Genomic DNA, 22,218 nt, shown 5'->3' with positions numbered 1-22,218 from the left:
TATGATTTAATTTTATTTATATATGTCATAATGTATGTCATATAGTAAAATCCCACAATAGATTATGCATTATTCATGCATCATTTATATTATAAATGTTATAATATATAGTTGCATGATTTATTTTATAGCATGTTCATGCATCATATAATATAAGTATTATAATATATGTTTGCATGCATTAATAACATAGCCATGCATCATTATATTATAAGTGTTGTAATATATAGTTTGAATGTATGAATGAATATATGTTATTAATTATTTCATTACTTTAGTATATAAGTGTTATGTATATTAAATAATGAAATGGAGCATGCTCATACAATTATATACTTTAGCATATAAGTGTTATGTATATTAAATAATGAAATGAAATTACATGAAGCATATCACTACTTTACGTTATTTTATAATTGTTATAATTTACCTAAATATACTTTAATTGTAGGAGTATATCAGCATGCAGCAGAAGCAACAAGGATCAATAAGCATTCTGATTCATTAATTTTGGATATAAATGAAGCATGCTCATACAATAATAAGAGGGTTTCAAGTAATACCTTTGTAGAACCTTTTAAATCACGAATTCAATTGCAAATCTTCTCCAATTCTTGTTGTGAACCACCTTAAGTTCTTTCCTACTATTCTCTTGGAGCTTTAGATTGAGTTGTGGGACTCAAAATAAACTTGAATAAAGGGAATTTGGATAAGAACTCACTGCTGCATCCACTTGAAGAACACTTTCTTCAACTCAAATTTTTCTGTAAAAATTCAACTGATGCATGCCTCAATTCCACTTCTATCTTCTCTATTTATTGCAGCACATTCATGCAAAGAAGCATATTCATGCAAAGAAGAAGGCTGCATGAAGTGCAGCTCATGCTTGGAAGATTAAATCAAGAAATGGTGGGAAAATGAGTGAGCTACTTGTTTGTTAGTGGAGAAATCCCATATTTCAATTTTGTGTTTTTCCAATTTTAATTTTGTTTTATAAATTAATTTCCAAAATCAATTTAGCTTTCAAAACTAAAACTTTATTAATTTTACAAAATTAATTTCATAAATTAATTTTCTAATAAAATTAATAATAAATATATAATTTAATAATTTAATAAATTCTAATTAATTTAATATCAAATATTTTTTGGTAAAAAATTACTAACTCTTTAGTAATTCTGTAAATGTAACCCTATGTTTTTAGACCTCAGAAGTTCGATCCCAATGATGCTCCTGAAGTTGGAAAGTCAAAGTTGAAACCGACTTTAGAAATCCTATCCATTTATAGAGTTTGAGTTGTTCTGAATCCTATGTTAAAACCCTCGGAGAGGATAGCCATTGTTAAACGACTAGCAAGGCCGACTTAAAGAAGACAGGCAGGCGCGACATAGGATCTCACGGTTCAAACCAACAAAGAGACCGTAGGATATGTTGACATATGTCCTTCACCCACTTACTATGAACTAACTCCCCTACTCACTTTGGTCTTGATCTATGACGAACACTTTTCGAATAGAGGTCACTTCCAGGGTGACACGAAATGCTGCACGGATCTCATGGTGGGAATTATATAGGGATGTGAGAATTGAAATCAATATATCATATATTTTATTTTCCAGTGAACAACTTTCCCTCATTCACCATGATTAATTCACACAAACACTTTCTGAATGGAGGTCACTTCTAGGGTGACACGAAGTGCTGCATGAACCTTTCGGTGTGAACATCTTGAGAACGTGAAAATTTTAAAATTAAAAATCACATTTGATGTTCACTTCCCTCGTTCACAAAAATCTCGATTCATATAAACACTTTCCGAATGGAGGTCACTTCCAGGGTGACACGAAGTGCCACATAAATTTCAATCGTGAACTTTTGGGGACATGAGAACAAGAAATAATCATATCATATATGTTTATTAATCTCTCACTGAAGCGTTCTAACAGATCATATACATTATTTGATTTTCACTAAAGTGTTCTAATAGCATATCATATATGTTATTAAACTCTCAGTGAAGTGTTTAATACTTAAACTAGGTATACGTTTCTTTAGGCTTGTTCCGACTAATTAAGCAACCTAAGTCTAGGTGTTTATCCAAGTATAACGTTTATATTTGGATTTAACCTATGATGCTAGGTGATAAACCAATTTTAAAACCTCACATCACTCATATATTGCTCATAAAACCGGTTAACAATGCTCAATTATTCGGCCATAATCCCCAGGTAGGAGGTGTTCCATAGACGGTCAACTTAAATACCTCCAACCTTCGACAGGATTATATACCAGTTGAGTTTGTAACTCGAGTTTTACAAGTTTAACGACCTATTTTAACTATTAAAACGAGTGGTTAACTTATGTGAGCATGCAACTGTTCTTTGTTATGGATTTTAAATGGCTAACCCAATTTTATAAAGATTTACAAAATTTTAGACATGCTAAACATCCACAACATACATCAAAGGCATTCAATATTTAAATAATATTTATATTAAATAAAAGAAATCCTAAACATGCATACTATATATTATAACATTTTATAACATACTTTTAATACATGTAACATGCTTCCTATGGTGGGATTTTAAATCTACATGGCATACTTTATGCACATACAAGATTTATTTAGTTATAACATACATCACATGCATAAATAATTAAACACATACTGGTTTTGGCATAAACAAGCAAACAAAGGCCTAAGAGTTATAAAAACAGTAAGAAACAGCTCCAAACCACTTCCAGACCACTCGAATCGCCCTAAGTTGAACCTAAAAAGCTTGAATTGAACTAGAAATGCCTAGACCGAGCCAGCCAAAAACCATTTGAGGCTGAACCGGACAGGAAATAAAGAAAAACCGATCAAACCGGCTGATCTCACTTGCTGAACCGGTTCAATCTCGTAACTGGCCGTTCGTTGCATGCTTCTCGCTCGTCCGGTTGGTTCAATCTCTCTGCTCTATTGAAATCTCACTCCAACTCGATCTCTCACTGAAAATCGGTTCAAGAATCTCGTTCAAACTCGATCTCTCGCTTGAAATTCCATTAGAATCTCGCTTGAACTCAAAATCTCGCTCGAAAATTCCATCAGAATCTCGCTCGAAATGAAATCTTGTTTGATCACCAAATCTCGTTGGAATGAATATCTCGCTCTCGTTAGAATTATGGACAGAAGCTCATGATCTGGAAATCTGCAGCTTGGCCTTCTTTACTTCTTTCTTCGATTACAACTTAATTTCAACTCTAATGACTCCAAATAAATTACAGATTCTTGAGCACACATATAAGCTTATCAAACAAGAGCCAATTAAAAATTTAATAAAGGAATCAAAGAGAATTTAATGCTAAAACTCAAAAAACCATATCAGTGCACCATTTTCATATATCTCATGTAAAAAACACACACCACACCAAAATTAAACCAAATTGAATGCTTAAATGATGATCTGATATTGGGAGTATATCAGCATGCAGTGGAAGCAACAAGGATCAATGAGCATTCTAATTCATTAATTTTGGCTATAAATGAAACATGCTCATATAATAATAAGAGGGTTTCAAGTAATACCTTTGTAGAACCTTTTGAATCACAAATTCAGCTGCAAATCTTCTCGAGATCTCGTTGTGAACCACCACAAGATCTTCCTTATTCTCTTGGAGCTTTAGATTGAGTTGTGGGACTCAAAATAAGCTTAAATGAAGAAAATTTAGAGAAGAACTCACTGCTGCATCCACTTGAAGAACACTTTCTTCAACTCAAATTTTTCTGTAAAAATTCAACTGATGCATGCCTCAATTCCACTTCCATCTTCTCTATTTATTGCAGGATGTTCATGCAAAGAAGAAGGTTGCATGAGGTGCAGCTCATGCTTGGAAGATTGAATTAAGAAATGGTAGGAAAATGAGTGAGTTACTTGTTTGTTAGTGGAGAAATCCCGTGTTTCAAATTTGTGTTTTTCTAATTTTAATTTTGTTTTGTAAATTGATTCCCAAAATAAATTTAGTTTTCAAAATTAAAACTTTATTAATTTTACAAAATTAATTTCATAAATTAATTTTCTAATAAAATTAATTAAACAATTTAATTAATTAATTAATTAAACAATTTAATTAATTCTAAATAATTTAATATCAAATATTAAATTAATTTTACACAAATTCCATCTTCATGAATTTAATATTTAAATATTAATTAAATTTTCCAATTCTGTTTAATTCTAAAATTAAACGCGTAATTATATCTTATATAATTACTAATTCTCATAATTTTAAAGCTAATCCATTTATGAGCTAGTAGGGGGACCTTGTGGACCTATAGATCATGGGCTCCAACAATCCGAGATTAATTGGCTAAACTCTTTACACTGAATTAACCCCCATTCATTAACTAATGGGTCACTCCACTAAAGCCCATATTTGCATTTCCCTCACTGTAGATATATTATATCCACTCAATATAACTATGATTAGTAAGTTAACCCTTCACAAGTTGTTTGTAATAACGACTAGGTCAAATGTCTGTTTTACCTCCGAGATTACCTCTTGTTCCTTAAGTCCCACTGATCCTCTAATAAACAATTGATTTGTGATCCAATCAACAAAACAAGTCCATCTCGAGCCCATGAGAAAGTGGGGCTCCTTGTTCAAGACCCGAAGTCAGCACTTAAGGGAACAATCTCTCTACTATCCCTGAAAGCGGGTAGGAGTGAATTCCATCTTGCACCCTATGTCCCTAACTATCTATCCGATCTTTATTGGGATTGGTATCCTAATTCTCCCGATGGTCTCGTAGTTTGTAAACATTTTGTACACATTGTTATTAATAAAATAAATGTTATTTTATTTGCATTTACTCATATCTAATAAACTAAGATCCGCGGTTATTTTATGTAATTTAAGCATGTATGTGAGACATACAAGTGGATCATGCCTTAAGTAATAACCTAAATTGTCTGTATTATAAGGATAAAGGAGGGATACCTTATCCTGGTGACACTACGGATACGACCCGCTTTATAGATGTTACAAGTGTTGTAAAGTGCTATAAATGGTCTGATCCTGACCATCATGTGGAGACATGCGAGCGAGGGTGTCCTATACAAAGAGTTTGTATAAGATCAGACCATAATATGATTAGTTTGTTTATATAACGCCATTGATAACTGAGACTTACATTTCACTAAAATGACCATAGGTGACATGACCTTAATCCTGAGTGAGTTGGGAACTTCTGCCTATAAGGGCGGTCCTTTGATTAGAACGGGTGAGAGTGGTCGGAATGCCAACTTAACAAGCCTACTTTTTTTGGGATTCGTCTAATTGGGGAGCTAGGAACTCAGCTACACAAGATGGAATTCACTCCTTCCCTGAAGCAGAGATAAGTAGATAAATTACTCCCTTAAGGGTTGATTCCAGGTCTTGAACATAGTAGCCATACCTTCTCTTTGAAAGAGAGGACTCAGTCATAGTAAGACTATAACTTATTTTTCATTAGGGGAATCGGTGGTACTTAAGGAGTTAGATATAACTATAGGGGCAAAACAGTAAATTGGCCTAGTTGTACTTAGAGCGATTTGTGAAGGGTCATCGTACTATTGATTGGTCATATGGACACATAAATATATCTGTAGTATGAAAAGCGCAATTGTCGGTCTTTATTAGAGTGACCAACAGTTAACAGATGGTGGATCTCGTGACTAAAGAGTTTAGTAAGTTATTCACGTACTGTTGGTGCTTCAAGCTACAAGTCCATGAGGTCCCCTTGGTGGCTCAATGGGTTCAAGTTGAGAATCAGATTTTGGGTTAGTTTAAAGTGTTCAAATTAAAAAGAGAAAATTCAATTATATGTGATATGATTGATATGATGTATTAGTTACATTAATTGGAAGAATTAATATAAATATGATTTATATTAAGTACCATAAAATAGAAAAGAACTATGGTTTATATGTTTCATATGATGAAATATTAAAACTATAGGTTATAAATATAATATGATAAGTTGGTTATCATATTTATTTATAATATATTAATTATATGATAATTAATTCTTTTTCTCTAATAATCGTTTTGAGTGGGAAGTCATTGGAAGTTTTATGGTAACTGTGAGATAAAAGGAAATTTGTTTTCCAAAATTAGTAGTTGATTTACTTGGAAGAATCTCACGAAAAAGGCTATCTAGTAAAAAGAGTTTTTACTAAGCGAAATCGTTGACAGCATACACGATTGAGCTAAGAGTTGACTACACGATAGTTACTTGTTGATCGTTGCTACACGATCGAGTAGCAAAGTCTATACAATAGGCTTCATCTTCTAAACGATCGAGTACATCGTCTATATGATAGACAGTCTTCATATCTCCCATTTACTCGATTGTATACCTCCTGTCTTCCTCAAGCCAATATTATATAGAGCCCACAACTTCTGAATTCTCACACTGAGAATACCAAGGCAACACTTGTGGTGGTGTTCTAACTCGGTTCAAGGATCGAGTTGTACTCGATTAGGGTTCGAGGTGCATTCAGACGTTCGAGGAGGTCGTGTTCTATTCGTTGTATTCAAGTGCTGTTTGGACGCATTGGACACTCATCGAGAGATACTTGAAGAATAGTTCTTCCAAGGTACGCATACTCTATCCCTTGTATCTTCTTGTAACATGATGTAATTTCAGTTTATGCATAATCTACTCATTTTCGTTTAATACTGTAATTGTTGTATTCATTCTGAATGGGATTTGGAACTATCCACTTCCGCTGCTCATGGAGATCTCTGTTTAGATTTCCTTTAGTCTTACCCGTAAAATGGAGGTTTATTGAACCGACACTGTTGAGCCAACCCTCACCTATGCAAGTCTAAGGATAATCCCGAATAAACAGGAGTTCATATTTAGCTCAGGATTAAGGTCAAGTTACCTAGGTCATCGCTTTGAAATAGTCAATCTTAAACAGTAAACAACATTATAAAGTAAGAGTGACTAGTTCCATGGTTCGATCTTGTACAAATTCATTGCATAACACGTCCCCATTCCTCATATCATAACATGTACGAATTAGGATCACATCATCTGTAGCACTTTGCAACTCTTTGTAACAAGTACAGAGTAGGCCACATCCAATAGTGTTACCAGAATAAGACACTCAACCTCATTTATATACTATAGATCATTTTGACTATTTACTCGAACCTAATCTACTTTTATGTCTCCACATAAAGTTCAAGTACTCATGTAATAGTCATGGATCTGTTTAGTTTATTGGATTTCTTTCTAAAACGAAATAAGCAATACATATATTCAATAACAACTTATTGAATTTTTAGAATAAGTTTTATTGTTTATAAACCACGAGTTTTATGACATAAAACCCAACAAACTCTCACTTGGACTAAAACTCCAGTGGTAGCTTATATATTTGAATATATAAAACTGAGTTTCTGAGTTTTATAGATAAATACAATAAACTAAGACATCACAAACCCATGGTTTATCATACGGTATCCCATACCCGATTTTCTCCCACTTGCCTTAGATTATTAATCTGATATTCCTAGTCTTACTAGGTGATTCTCAAACACTTTAGCCGAGAGAATCTTTGTGAACATGTTAGTGTACAATAGACTTCTTATTAAACTATATGGGGAATGCATCTTATTCTCAATAATGACTAGGAAGGCATACTTTCCTCCCACTACATCGAGGTACTCTCAACTCTTTGAGTAAGATGCATCTGGCCTGTCTAAATAACTCTTGTTTAGAGTGTTCATTCCATAACTCTTTATTAATTTATGCAAGTTTTATGGAAATTAACATGATTGGAAATTGCTATGATATAGAACAAATATAATTTTCGAAAATGAACATTTCATTTACAACAAAAATATATAAAACTTGTTCTTTACATGATAACAAAAGCAGATAAGATTATCATTAGACAGCAACATCTCCCACTGGTCGTGTTGAGCAAGCAATCTTTAGGAACTAGTTTGTCTATTTTGCTTTCTCTGCTCTCTTATCAGCAAGGTACTGAGGGCAATTCCTTTTCTAGTGTCCTTCCTCGTTACAGTGGAAACACTTTCATTTGTCTACAACGTTAGCCTTGCCTTTTTTCCCAGTGGTTTTCTTCTTCCCTTTCTCTTTCCCTTTGCTCTTCTTAACAGGAATACTCTTACTCTGTGAAGAGGAAGCAACATCAGGCTTTTTGGAGGATGTTCCTCTCTTCTAAGCAGTAGTAACGTGTACTTTCGGTTCCAGACCTTTAGCTCTCATCATTGTCCAGTAGGCCTGTAGCTCATTCAGAAGAGTAGTCAAACTGTATTCAATTTTATTCATTAACGCGTTCGTGCAGAACTGTAGAAAACTCTTCGAAAGAGATTCTAGAATAAAATCGACTTGACTTCTCTCGTCAACAACAACACCATTTACTTTCGCTACATTGTAGTGGACCATCATGTCTAGGACATGTTCACAAATAGAGGTCCCTCTTTCATGCGGCAGTTGTTCTATATGGATGCGACAAAGGAAGTGGGAAATAAGGTGGAGGATGTTTTGATAAAATTGTTCCATAAATATAATTTGTCAATTGTTAATCATAGTTCATCTTCATGTCCAAGTATGAATCAATCTTCAATTTCTGCTTCAGAGGTTTTTCATTTTGATTTTGAAGATATGGAAGAAGATGATATCCAAAGTGTGGATATATGAGTTGATATTTAATTATTGGAGCCTCGTATTAAACGTGTAGAGAATGTTGATATCTTAGATCGGTGGAAATGAAATTCTTCTAAATATATGATTCTTAGAAAAATTGCATGAGATCTTTTAATAATTATGATATCCACAATTGTTTCTAAGTCCGCATTTAGTACTAGTTGGAGAGTAATTGATCCTTTTCACTCCACGTTAGCTCCAACCACAGTCGAGGCACTTGTATGTGCACAAAATTGGTTATGTTCAAAAGCAATTACCATTGATCTTCAAAGATATTTGGAGGATAATGTACTTGTCGAAGAAGGTTCGTATCTTTAAACATTCTTTCTAGACTTCAAATATATTATTTATATAACATTTATATCATATAAATATATTATTTATGTTAACTAGTTTATCATTTCCTTTAGACTTCAAAGCAGGTTTAGAGGCGAAAAACAAGAAGAAGAACAATAATAAGAAGAATGAGAAGGAGAAGAATGGAAAGAAGGTGGCTTGAGCAAGTTTGCTTTTATGTGACTTAAAACTTCAAAGTTTATTTTTGTTGAAAAACTTTTATGTAATAGTTGAAGAACTTTTATGTTATTGTTCGTAGAGCAAGAAGTTTTATGTTTGTATTACTTATATTTGGACCTTGAAATGTCTAAGTTCATTGTTGTTGTTGAACTAGTAGCGTAACTTAAAACTTCGAAAGTTTTCGTTTGGACTTTGGAACTTTGATGTTATTGTTTATAGAACAAGAAGTTTTTGTTTGTAGTACTTATATTTGGACTTTGAATTATTAAGTTTATTGTTGTTGAACTAGTAGTGTAACTTAAAATTTCGAAGGTTCCTATTTGGACTTTGAAACTTTTATGTTATTATTTGTAGAACAGGAAGTTTTATGTTTGCAGTATTTGGACTATGGAATTTTTAGCTTTGCTGTTGTTATTATGTTGAATTAGTAGTATTCTATTGGTAGAAGTCTAATAGACTAGCATTACCTAATATTTGTTAATTGTAATTGTTATTATTTAACTTTAAACTTATTAATTTTTGTCGTGTCTTGGAATTTCAAAATTGGTTTTCAAAACATAAAAAATATATTTTGAATACAAGAAATAATATAAATTTATTGTTTGATTGGATTTAAAATTTAAAATTATATTTAGAAAAGGTTGTAAGCAAAAAGGGAAAAATTAGCAGGAAATTACAAACTATATAAATTTATAAAATAGGGGAAAAAAAGAGAAAGAACACCAAAATCGCAAAACCGAATCAAACCGCACGTGCGGTTCGATTCGGTTTTAAATAATAAATTTATAAAATTTGCTATTCAGTTTGGTTTGATCTCCAAACCAAATCGAATCGAACCATGAACACCCCTACAACCAATACTATGATATCAAAATTCTGTATACACGCCCATCTATATTTTCATAAATTTAAGGAAAATTATTTTAAATGATAAAACTGCTTAAAATATTTACAAATAAAAATAAAATATCACAGTTTATGCGTTAGATCACAATAGATCGCGATAGACTACTATCTTCGTCTATCTGTGTCATGATAGACACAGATAGTAGTTTATCACAGTCTATAACAGATTGACTGTGGTTCACTTTCCTATATTTGAAAATAGCCTTAAATCTAATATCAACATGAGTGGTGCAACAACATTTCCATCCTATCATCTCATAAACTTAAAAATAAGTAAAAGAAATGTCACAAAGTTAACCTTTTTAGATTAAAATATTATTTTGGTCTCTATATTTTGATGTTTGTTTAATTTTAGTCCTTACATTTTCAATAAATTTTAAATTTAGCCCTTACTACTTGTTTATTGTTAATTTTTCAAAAAGTTTTTTTTTTTTTAATTATTATTATCTACTAGCTTTCTTCACTATAAATTTTGATCACACATTTACGCATGAAAATTAGTATTATTATTATTTACTCAATTTTGATTAAAATAACTTTTTGAAGACTAAATTAAAGATTCGTTGGAACTACAATATTTTAAAACTAGAAGTTTGAAAGTATAAGAATTAAATTTGGACAAACTTAAAAGGGCGTTTGGCACGCAGGTTTGGAATCTTAAACCTAAGGGATTAGGTTGGGAGGTTTCCTAGTTTAAGAAAACTGTGTTTGGTGTACAGTTTTGGAAGTTTAGGTTTAAGAAACCTGTGTTTGAAGTGCATACTTAAGTAGTCTAGGAATGAAATGCAGATTTATAAATCTCTAGTTGAAATTTTTTCTTGTATTTAATCAATAGTTAGATTTTAGATTAGTTTAAATTTGTCATCTTAATTATTCTAATATAGTTAAGTTTAAAATAAACAAAAAAATTTAGAAGAATATTTTTTAAAAAAAATTGAAATAGATATTTTTACTAAAATTATAATTTTATTTAATCTATTGTTTTAATAATTTCATATTTTAATTTTATTAGATTTTGAAATAAAATTTCATAGATTTTTGTCACTTAACTAATTTGAAAATGGTCAAATTTTTTTTACCACAATACGCTAACTTAAAATTGAATTAAACTAGTATTTTAAAATTCAATTATTGAAAAACTATATATACATATATTTTATCAAATTACATTTGAGGAATAAAAAATTATAAATTTTGAATTTTAGTTTTTATTTAATAACTAAGTTGTTTTAAACATTTTAAACTTTTACGTCTAAAAAATGATTTTAAATCTTAGAGCTACTTAAATTGACCAACGAAAAAAATGAAAATGTTATTAAATTAAATTAGGACTTTCTGCACATACAGTCTAAATAAATATACTCATACAATTGAAGTCTAACAATGTGTTTGGAATGACTTAGAAAAAAATATCTTCAAAAAATCATTTTTATTTAAACACTTTTGGTAAAAAATCGTTAAAATAAAAAACACACATGTGTTGCAATTCTTTCTTAAAAGTATTTTTATATTAAAAAATTGTCTAGTTTGTTATATACCAAGAGTGTTTTTATTAATGTTTTCATGGTTGGTGGCGGTCGTCGAAGGTGGCAATCGGAGGTTGGTCGACGAAGTTGGTGATCGAAATTTTGCTAGTGTGGAGGAAGGGGGTTGCTAGAGATTGGTCGATGGTGGTCGGAGTTGGCCAATAGCAGTCAGAGGTTGGCCAACGATGGTCGTCGAGGTGGCAGCTGGAGGTTGGCCCGCCATCGGAGTTAGTTGACGGCGGTCACACGAGGTGGCGGTGATTGTCGGAGGTGGCGACCGGAGTTGGCCGGAGGGTGACAATCGGAGTTAGCCAATGGTGGTAATCGAATATGGTGTCTGGAGGTTGGTGACGTACGTCCTAGATTAAATTAGAAAAAAAAAAAAAAAAAAAAAAAAAAAGATAACTCAAGAGTTTGAATAGTGTCATGGGAAAAGGACCTAGGAAACCAAATAAACCCTATCGGTTTATTTTTGAAGGGCCAACCCAACTCAACCCAATATTTTCGGGTTGGGTTGGGTCACCGTTTTTTTTTTATTTATTATTTTTTGAAAATTTTTTCTTACTTCCTTTTTCTATAGAAGAATTTGATTTTTGCGGATCAATAAACTTTAATGTTTACATAAATGAACTAATATATTACATCAATTATTAAAAATTTAATAATCAAATAACATGTATTCTATACAAAAATTTTAGCATTTACCTTAAAATACAACCACCATAAATCTAATATAACTTTAAAAGAAACTAACTCAAATCTTTCAAATCTTCAAGTTCAAAGTCCATACTCAAAATATTCAAAGTCTACATTCAAATTTATTAAAATAAAAACAAAAAGTCCAAGTGTAATAATAACTATTAGCTTATTATATAAAAGTCCAAGTTCAATAATAACTATTAGCATATTACAAAAAAAAAAAAAAAAAAAAAAAAAAAAAAAAATCCATGATAAATGAGTGAGTTTTCTTCTTCATTTTTGGTCTTTCACTTCTTAATGCCTGCAAAATTTACATATACATTAAACCAAGAGGATTGTTTATAACACAAGTAATAATAATATATTATATTATGGTAGTAAAACTCACAATTAAAATCAATAATATGCTCCAAATTCAATTCCTTATTTCAAAACAAGAGAATGATGTGCTCCCTATAAAACAAATCATACAAAATTAAATATATTAATTATTTGAACATAATAATGTTAAATATATACAATAAAAAATTCATTTAATTACCTGACTCAATATTTTCACAAGTCTCTAACTCTTCAAGTTGTGGAGGGAGTCAAAAACTTCGAAAGGAATCAAGAATCCTCCCTCCTATACTAAACACAAATTCAAAAGCTACTGTAGATATCAGAATTGCCAAAACAGAACAATTTTTTATAAAATGGGATATTTGTAGCCATTTATTTTCCACCCGTACAAAATCTAAAATCATCTTTATCTTCTATATCCTTGTCAGACAAATAAAACTCAAATCATTCTCCACTTTCAATGAACTTTCTCATTCTCCCAATCTCTTAAAAGTTATCCATGGATCATCAGTTTCATCATCCACATCATGATCATCTTCATCTATAGTGACAGTATTTGATTGTTGAGAATCATTGGTACTATGACTACATCGAGTAGATGTGTTATGTGATTTGTAAAAGTCATATAAACGATACAAATATACCTTCACACTCTCAAACACATCCTTAACAACATCACTCTCATAAACATTGGAAAGACAATAATTCAAGTACTTTAATCTATATTGAGGATCAATCACCATAGCTACAAACATCAATTTATTCACTTTTTCAAATGAACCACAATACTTATTAAACTTTGTCTTCATATTCATAGCTATCATACATAGAATAGAGTTGGTATTGTTACTCCATTTGTTTAAAACGAACTGAATTTTATTAATTTCCTTATAATCGATATTAGAAGTCACATATGAAAATCCATTTATCTTTGTAGTGGTTTCATAAAACTTTTTTAAAAACTTAATATATACACATATAGTCAACCAATCAGATACACTTTGGGGCCCTAATCTTTTGTTTTCACGGTCGTCTTCCTCAAAGTAATCAACAAAATATAAGTCCTCTTTCTTTTCCTCTAAAATTCTAAAAGCTTCAAATAAGTAAAAATCCATCTAGTTGGCACATCTAAACAAACAAAAGCCTTACACTGATTTTTTTTTCTTGTTTCCCACAAGTTTTAAAATTTTCCATTCTCCTAGGTGATGATCGAACATATCTCACAACATTACGAACACTAGTAATAGAATCATGCATATATTTCAGTCTATCATTTATAATAAGATTAATAATGTGGGAATAACACCTCATTTGTAATAGTTATCCATCTAAAACAACAGATTTTCAACTTTTGAGTGTTCTTTAACATAAGAAATAGTCACATCGTTAGAACTTGCATTATCAACGGTGACGGAATTTTTTTTGTCAATCCCCCATTCCAACAAACAACTCTCAATCACCTTCCTAATAGTCTCCCCCTTATGATTAACAACTTGACAAAAACTCAAAATCTTCTTATGCAAAACCCATTTACAATCAATAAAATGTGCAGTGATGACCATATAGTTTACATTTTGTAGCGAAGTCCATGTGTCAGTAGTAAGACAAACTCTTTGAGAGCTTTTAACTATAAATGATTTCAACTTTTTTTTTTCTCCTCAAGATAAGTTGATATACATTTCTAGCGATTGTTACTCTCGATGAAACATCAAGCTTAGGATACAAAACACTACAAAAATGTCTAAAACCCTCCATCTTAACAAATTTGAACGACAACTCATTCATATTTATCATCTTAGCGCATGCTAGTCTACACGCTTGTTGGCTAAACAATGTCGTCACAAAATTACTAACATTGACTCATTTTCCATCATTTGAAGGTACAAGAGTTAGGGTGACTTGTCTTTTTTCTTCATCTCTATATGGGTACTTCTTACATTGATTTCTTAAGTGCTTCCATAAAGTGCTAGTTCCACGAGTATTATTATCACATGCATAATCTTTACCATAATAGTTACACTTGCACCTAGCTTCATCATTAGCACTCGCTTCCATTTTTGTGAAATGATCCTACACAGAAGAAGTTGGTTTATTAGGTCTCTTTCGATTGGACTTGGGAGGTAGGGTGGTATATCTTTAGGAGTTTGACTAACATTAGGAGGGGGAGGAGGAAAAGAAGGCGACATTTCATTATTATCGGTTCTACTTACATTACCATTACTGTTGTCCATCTATAAAATAAATGAAACTAGTAAACAACTAATTTACACCTACTTGTACAATTAAAAAAAAACATTAACTACGCAATTAACTCAAAACAACCCAGGTATAAAGATCAATCGCACATAAACAGCTCATGTATATAATAAAAATTAAAATATTTTACTCATAATAAAGTTAGAAATGGTGAATCTACCGTGTTTGATTCCGTGTCCGTCGTGACGGCTTTGGGGAATCTAACTATTCTCAAGACTGCGAGATTGAACAAAAATTAATTCAATTAATTACATACTTTATAGGAGGGTAAGCATGACATTTCAAACTACGACCCCAGAAAAAGGCAATGGTTTTGTCAAAATTAAGTAAGGAATAATTTAGGGATTAACCACTCATAATTTTCTGGATTTTTCATCTTTAAAGATCTAAAGACGAAAGTTGAATAATATTTCACGCTAGAAGTATTGAAAATGAAAATTTAATTCAAATTATGAGGGTGATATGCTTTCACGTCATAGAATTCATCTTAATATTGACTTAACAGTGACACACACAGATAATACTGCACATTTTCAATTCAGTAAAGCATAATTCAAAGGGAAATGAAGCACGAACACATGGTGATCAAAAGAAACCACCGAGTCACAGTAGCAAAACACCCTTAAAGGTATAGGGACCAAAATGGTACTTTATCATTTTCTATATAATTTTTTCAAAAAATATCCATTCACATCTACATTTTATCCATGTTTCATCAATATTTTCATGAAATGGAAACTTCAACATTTTCCTCAATATTGACATTTGGAAGAAAAAAAAGAGAGCAAATGAAAATGAAAAGGGGCGTGAATCATCGCCCTTCAACCCAAACCACTATATTAAAATTTTGTCCACAATTTCATAGATATTTTCATTTTTTCATTGATTTGATATCGGCACAAGAAGTAAATTGACATTATTATTAAATCATTATAAACATAAAAATAAGTAACAAAATGTCACAAGTTAATTTTTGTGAATTTTTTTTTTATAATTTTTAAGAAATTTAAATTGATATCAACATTTTCGTAAAACGAAGACTTCAACGTTTTTCTCGACATCGACAAAAAAGAAAAAAGAAAAAGAAAATGAAAATGAAAATAAAAGGGGCAAATTTGGAAAGTGAAGTTTCTTAGCATACTAATTTCTTTGTCCGGTGATACTTCTATACTTCTTTAAAATTGCCTCCAAGCTCCAACCTGTACAGCTTCCTCTCTCTCTTTCTTCAAGAAATTCGCCAAATTCTTCGATCGTTAGCTATGCAGGTAGCAAATCCCTCAATTTCCACTACTTTATTTCAACTTGTGCTCTCTGATTTTCGCAATCAACTTCAGTTTTTCCCTTGTTTTTTATCTTGATTTCTTCTGCTCAGTCTCAGACTCGGACGGTTCAAGTCAAGCACGTTTCGGATCTTGCTACTGAGAGGGAGATTCACGAATTCTTCTCCTTCTCTGGAGAAATTGAGCACATAGAGATACAATGGTAGGTGATTAACTCTGTGTTACTCTGAAGTCTGAACATAATTTGCAAAATGTGGTAAAGAGAACATGTGTATGATTGATTGATTATTATTCCCTTTTCTATGCGGCTGATTTAGTTTTAGGTTTCCTACTGTTTGGCTTCTGAGAAAAAGTAGTTAGCAATTGAGCATGAGGGTTGTAATTGTTAGAGCTGACAAGCAATTAAGGAATCCTTTGATGAGTTTTGGCAAAATATTAGAAATGCAGTTGTTCATGTTGGAAAAGTTTAAAAAAGTGATGAATTCTAGGTACTATAAAAGGATCATATGCCTTTGGTTTGAAATCCTCCTGACTAGAAATACTTTAAGCTTAAGTGTGCTAACTCTACTTAAATTCCCTTTTGTATTCTCTAGTTTGAGATTCAACTTAAAGGTTGTGAGTAGAATAAAAGTTTTTTTTTTTAGAGAATGCTCTTGTAATTAGGATCGGGAAGAAAATTATCTTGTGTGATTGTAATATGTAACAAATTTTTACATAGTAGATTTCTTTCTGGTGGGTTGTGATTTTTCTTTGGTTCAAAGCTTTCCAAGTTAATTCTTATGTTCCAATTTTATTATTATTATTATTATTCTTTATAAAAATTTTCTCTGATATTTTTCTGCTTATTAAAGTGATAGTAGAGGGAGGTTTTTCCCAACATCCCTCCTGAGAAGATAAGAAGGGTCCGATGGTTGCAACTTATTATTATCTTTACTTTACCATTATTGTGCTGTGTAGAATGAGCAACTTCTGGATTGTTATTCTAATTTATTCTTGTTGGTGCAGTGAACAGGGGCAATCCAAGACTGCGTTCGTGACATTTAGAGATCCCAAAGCTCTTGAAATTGCCTTGTTGTTATCGGTATTCCATTATCTCGATTCTCTTTCATATCCACGGAGTCAGTTATCGTCGGTATTCCATTATCTCGATTCTCTTTCATATCCACGGAGTCAGTTATCGTGATGTGTTTGTTGAACTTGTGGTTTTACAATGAATGTCAAGGAGCATCATGTTGAAGTTTGGTTCATGTGGGTCTACATTTGGCTATAAACATCTTATTTAAGCTATGTTAGTTCTTAGTGTCCAGTTAGTTCTATATCCTCTTTAATTTTATTCCCTTAATTTTCTTGCCATTAATTTTGATTGAATTGAAAACTGATGGACGAGTAGAATCTCAGTTATTTTTTTCTTTTCTTTTTCTCAATGGAAATGCATTTTTTCAGAAGAAGATTTTCTACTCATAACCTCAAACATAACAGAAGAAACTTCTTTATAGCTGTAATATACGATCTTTTAGTAGAAGCTACCCTGTTTTTGCGTTTTGTCTTTCTGTTCACCACACTACTCTTTCTAATAATAATTATAAACCAGAGATAAGTTATCAAACTAATGTTAAAAGCGGCATTTTTTTTTGGGACTAACTTTGTCCTTAATTTTGGAGCGAAAAACAACTCAAAGAAGCAAGGATGGAAAGAGAAAAAAATGAAAAAATAAGAAAAAGAGATGAGAGTAATGGTTGAACTTGAAAGTGAGACTATTTAACTGAACTTTACGAGAAAACATCTGCCTTGCTTTTACTTTTTGTTACGAATAAAAGCATTAGTGAGAAGTAGTACTAAATGGATATGTTTCTAGAAAAAGAAGGAAGCTAATACCTTTTCTTAGCATGATCATTTCTTCACGCAATAATGGAATCATTTGATATTTTCATCACGCAATACTGGAAATGTACTTTTTCTTCTTCATATCTCTGCCGATGCCATAAGCTACTATGAACAATTTCTATCATTTATTTATTTTCCATTTAGGGAGCAACAATCGTAGATCAGATTGTCAGCATATCTCTTGCTGAAAATCATGTACCAAGAAGAGAAATGCAGGTAGTGTTTTTATGTTTGAATATGTTTCGAGGTCATCTAGCTGTTTATTCTATAATTTTAAATTTACTATGTTTGCAGGAAGTACGGGTTGTGGACAATGCTGCATGTCTCACTCCTACAGAAAATAATTTTCCTAGCACTGAGGTAAATGTGTTGACCCCACTCTATGAACATCGAGTACTATTTGAGTAGCATTTTCTTTCACATGATATACTGTTACGGAAAACCAAGGCTGGGGATTTTCATCAAATGGAAAAGTTTAGGACAATGTTTATTGTTTTCTCTCTTTAGATTTTTTTAAATTGACGTAGATGGATGGAAAGTATTAGATGATATAATATTAAATCAACCTTCACCAACTTAAGCTTTTGAATCAATCAGTGATTTAATAAAAAGTAAAACCTCCAGTTAACGCATGTCCGTTGAGAAAAACTTTCCATTACTACCGAATAAAATTGGGAACACAAAATTAACATGGAAAAACTTTAAATCGAAGAAAAAACCTTGGACTAGAAAAGTCTACTATGCGAAAAATTATTACAATTACACCGAATAATTTTCCTGAACCCCAATTACAAGAGCACTCTCTCAATATATTATACCACTCACACGACTGAACTAGTATACCGAGCTTAAAGTGCTTCCAATTAGGATGATTAGCAGCCAAATGTATAGACTCTTTTTATAGTATTTGGAATACATCACTTTCTTAAACCTTTTAGATGTGGGACAACTATAGTTCTACTATTTTGCCAAAATCCAACCCTCGCTACACTTACTGGTGAAATAAGAGTTTCACACATTTAGTTTTCAGGTGGATCTTGATTTCCTTGCTTTATTTAAATACAAGTGGATGGTGAGGCACCTTATCTTTATTCCCACCTTAAACCTTTTTGTGTTTACAGGATTCTGCGAGCCAGCCTAGCAGTGGGAAAATGTATGTTAATAGAGCACAAGTAGTAGTTGCAACTGTGCTTGCTAAAGGTTCAGCAATTGGACAAGATGCCATGAACAAGGCAAAAGCATTCGACGAAAAACATCAGTTAACAGCTAGTGCATCTGCAAAGGTATTATCCTTTGACCGAAGGGTTGGGCTCACCGAGAAATTGACAGTTGGGATATCAGTGGTTAACGAGAAAGTCAAGTCTGTAGATCAAAATCTTCACGTTTCAGATAAAACAATGGCTGCAATCTTCGCAGCTGAGAGGAAACTCAATGATACAGGATCTGCTGTCAAAACAAGCAAGTATGAATCATCATTCTTAGGAAACAATTTGCACTGCTCTATTTTGTTAGCTTATCCCCTAATTAAGCAATTTTTACTTCCCTTCCTCCTTGCTATTTTCAAATTTTAGAAACTTGAATGTTCTCCACTCCTAGCAAGAAAGCTGAAAATTAGGAGGCGTTTGAGACACTACGTTAGTTGTTAAATCTATTGGTTATAATAGTTTGTATTTGAAGTGTAGTCTATTTTAGTCTAGGTAAAAGTAGTAAAAACTGTTAGTCGATAACAGAGAGGGAGAGAGAGAATGAGTAGAAAATAGTAAACATTGTAAGAAAGAGGGATTTGAAATAGTAATATTATAGTTAATTGTAGGTTACTATTGTAATTTAAGTTGGGGGCCCAAACAACCTAGGGTATTTGGCCTCCCAACTTAAAGTTGGTGGGGCTATAAATTATAATAGTCCACTTTATGTTTGGGACTCCAAATATAATAGTGGTGTTTACAACTATTTATAACCTATAATTATCTACAATATTACTATTCCAAATCTCTCTTTATTACAATGTTTACTATTTCATTCCCAGATTAAATAGTCAACATCTCAAACAAAGATTATTATAATTCATACTAAAATAGTCTGCACCCAAATACGGACTATCATAATCTACAAATTATTATAACCATAAATTATAATAACCACTAATTATAATGACCAACTCAAGTCCCCAAACACTCTCAGCTCCCAAACAACTTTCTTGTGTTTCAACTTCTTGAGAACTTTAGATTGATATTTCTACTTTTCAAATAAATAAGAATGGTTCTACTATTCATTTTGAATAAAGCTGTTATGACAATAGACGGAAGTGAATTAATTGTTTCACTCTATCTTGGCGTTGAACAGGTATGTGACAGCAGGTGCTGCTTGGTTAAATGGTGCTTTTGGCAAGGTCGCAAAAGCAGGCCAGGCAGCAGGTACAAAGACAAGAGAGAAGTTCCATTTGGCTATGTCAAACTTAACATCAAAGGTGCGTTTATGAAACCCTTTTCTCAGAGCTCATGTGTTCAAACTTCTACAGTGTCGATTAATATTGATTTTCCCTTGTTGGATCTTCTACATATTTCAAACCCATAAGTAAGTGAGAGTGTTAGCTGATATAATACGGAATTTACCTTCACCCAACAACTTGCTTTTGGGTTAATTGGTGATTTAAGAATTTTATAGATTAAGCCAAAACCATGCCCAAATGGGAAAATTTCCCAAAAGAAGAGAGCTCTCTATAACTTAATTTTGTTTGTCTCCTTCAAAGAACCTAGGCTGGTTTGGAGTCAAGGCTTAAAGAAAAACACAAGTATTATTTAAAATCAACTTTTGACGACATCTTAAGCCAAATCCATGGCGCCGAAAAGTCCCTAAAAGAGAGAAATCTCTCTACAACCTCGTTTGTTTCCTGTTTAAAAGCCTCTTCCAAACAACTAAAGTTTGGCTACCTGTTTGGATTGATTTTTTAAGTGTTTAAGATAGTATTTGTAAGTGGAAAAATAGTGTTTTTAAGCACTTTGAAAGTCAATTCAAATCTTCAAAGGCTTACAAGATTTAGAAAAAAAAAAAGAAAAGAAAAAGCGAATGAAAAAAGTAATTTACCAAGATCTCGTTTGGTAACAATTTGTTTTTAGTTTTTGAAATTTATGTTTGTTTCCACACCATTTTTCTATTATTATTTTCATCTATCTTAAAGAAACACTTGTCAAATTCTAAAAATAAAAACTACCTTTCGAAAACTATTTTTTAGTTTTCAGAATTAGTTTGGTTTTCTAAAACATGATCAGAAAGTGTTAACAAAGGATAGAAACTTCATTTTTAAAAACAAAAAAATGTTATCAAACGGGCATAAAACTAACAATTAAACGGAATTAATCTATTTAATCATGGAGTTTACCCTCTACACCAGTTTTTCCTGTGAAATTCTCTCTAGTTGAAATTGTAGAAGGTCCATTATTGGTCGCACCCTGTTGTAACTGGCCTTGATTTTTCAAACATGCAGGAATCCTCAGTTGTTGCCTAAGCTTAAAACTAAGTCACTTGGCTTGGCTGCTTGTATTTTCAGTGGGGGATTGAAATGAGTTTCTTCAACTCTATTTCTTCCGTGTTTTTTTTCTTGAGCACTGTGCTCTATTATTATTATTATTATTATTATTATTCTTGTCATTAATTTTAGTATCATTTTTTATATTATTCATATTCTTTAATTATAAGGGTGTTTGGCTGATGACAATTTTGTATTTGTAAGATTGGTTATGGAAGTGTAAAGAAAATCCCATTATTGTATGTCTTTGTACTCTTATTATTTGTTTAGGAGTATCAAGTCTGTGGCTCAGCTTGCTTGCTGACATTTTGTCTCTTCTTACTGATTTTTTTTTTTAATTATTATTATTTTTTTTTTTTATCCATCTTTAGCATGTGAGGCCAAGTCCTATTGGTTACCTTGCTTGAGTGGGTCAGGTCTAATTTTTAAATCGGTTAAAAAACACTTTTGGTCCCGATGACTTGTTTGATGACGTTTTTGTTTTTTTATTTTCTATTTCTGTTTCTCTTTTTTCAGAAAACGGACTTGTTAACTTTCATGAAAGTAACAATTTAGTTTCTAAATTTTGATTTGTAA

The 22,218-nt window shown here is 31.8% G+C and overlaps 1 protein-coding gene across 2 annotated transcripts; it reads left to right on the top strand.

Annotated features, from left to right (window-relative positions):
- Positions 1-16,103: 16,103 nt before the first annotated feature.
- Positions 16,104-21,946, top strand: LOC120072764 (binding partner of ACD11 1-like). Of its 2 annotated transcripts, none has more exons than XM_039025242.1 (8): positions 16,104-16,217; positions 16,325-16,434; positions 17,238-17,364; positions 18,261-18,332; positions 18,411-18,476; positions 19,238-19,578; positions 20,460-20,583; positions 21,601-21,946. In XM_039025242.1, the coding sequence occupies exons 1-8, from the start codon at positions 16,212-16,214 to the stop codon at positions 21,619-21,621; spliced, it is 867 nt and encodes a 288-aa protein (XP_038881170.1). In that variant the 5' UTR covers positions 16,104-16,211; the 3' UTR covers positions 21,622-21,946. The 2 variants fall into 2 exon arrangements, with proteins under 2 accessions (XP_038881170.1, XP_038881171.1); XM_039025243.1 differs by having other exon boundaries at positions 17,238-17,313; positions 21,601-21,888.
- The last annotated feature ends 272 nt before the right edge of the window (positions 21,947-22,218 follow it).

Source organism: Benincasa hispida, chromosome 3 (assembly GCF_009727055.1).
Source record: "Benincasa hispida cultivar B227 chromosome 3, ASM972705v1, whole genome shotgun sequence".
NCBI classification, from domain to species: domain Eukaryota; kingdom Viridiplantae; phylum Streptophyta; class Magnoliopsida; order Cucurbitales; family Cucurbitaceae; genus Benincasa; species Benincasa hispida.
Note: the sequence above shows the minus strand (reverse complement) of the source record. Positions and strands in the feature narration are given on the sequence as shown.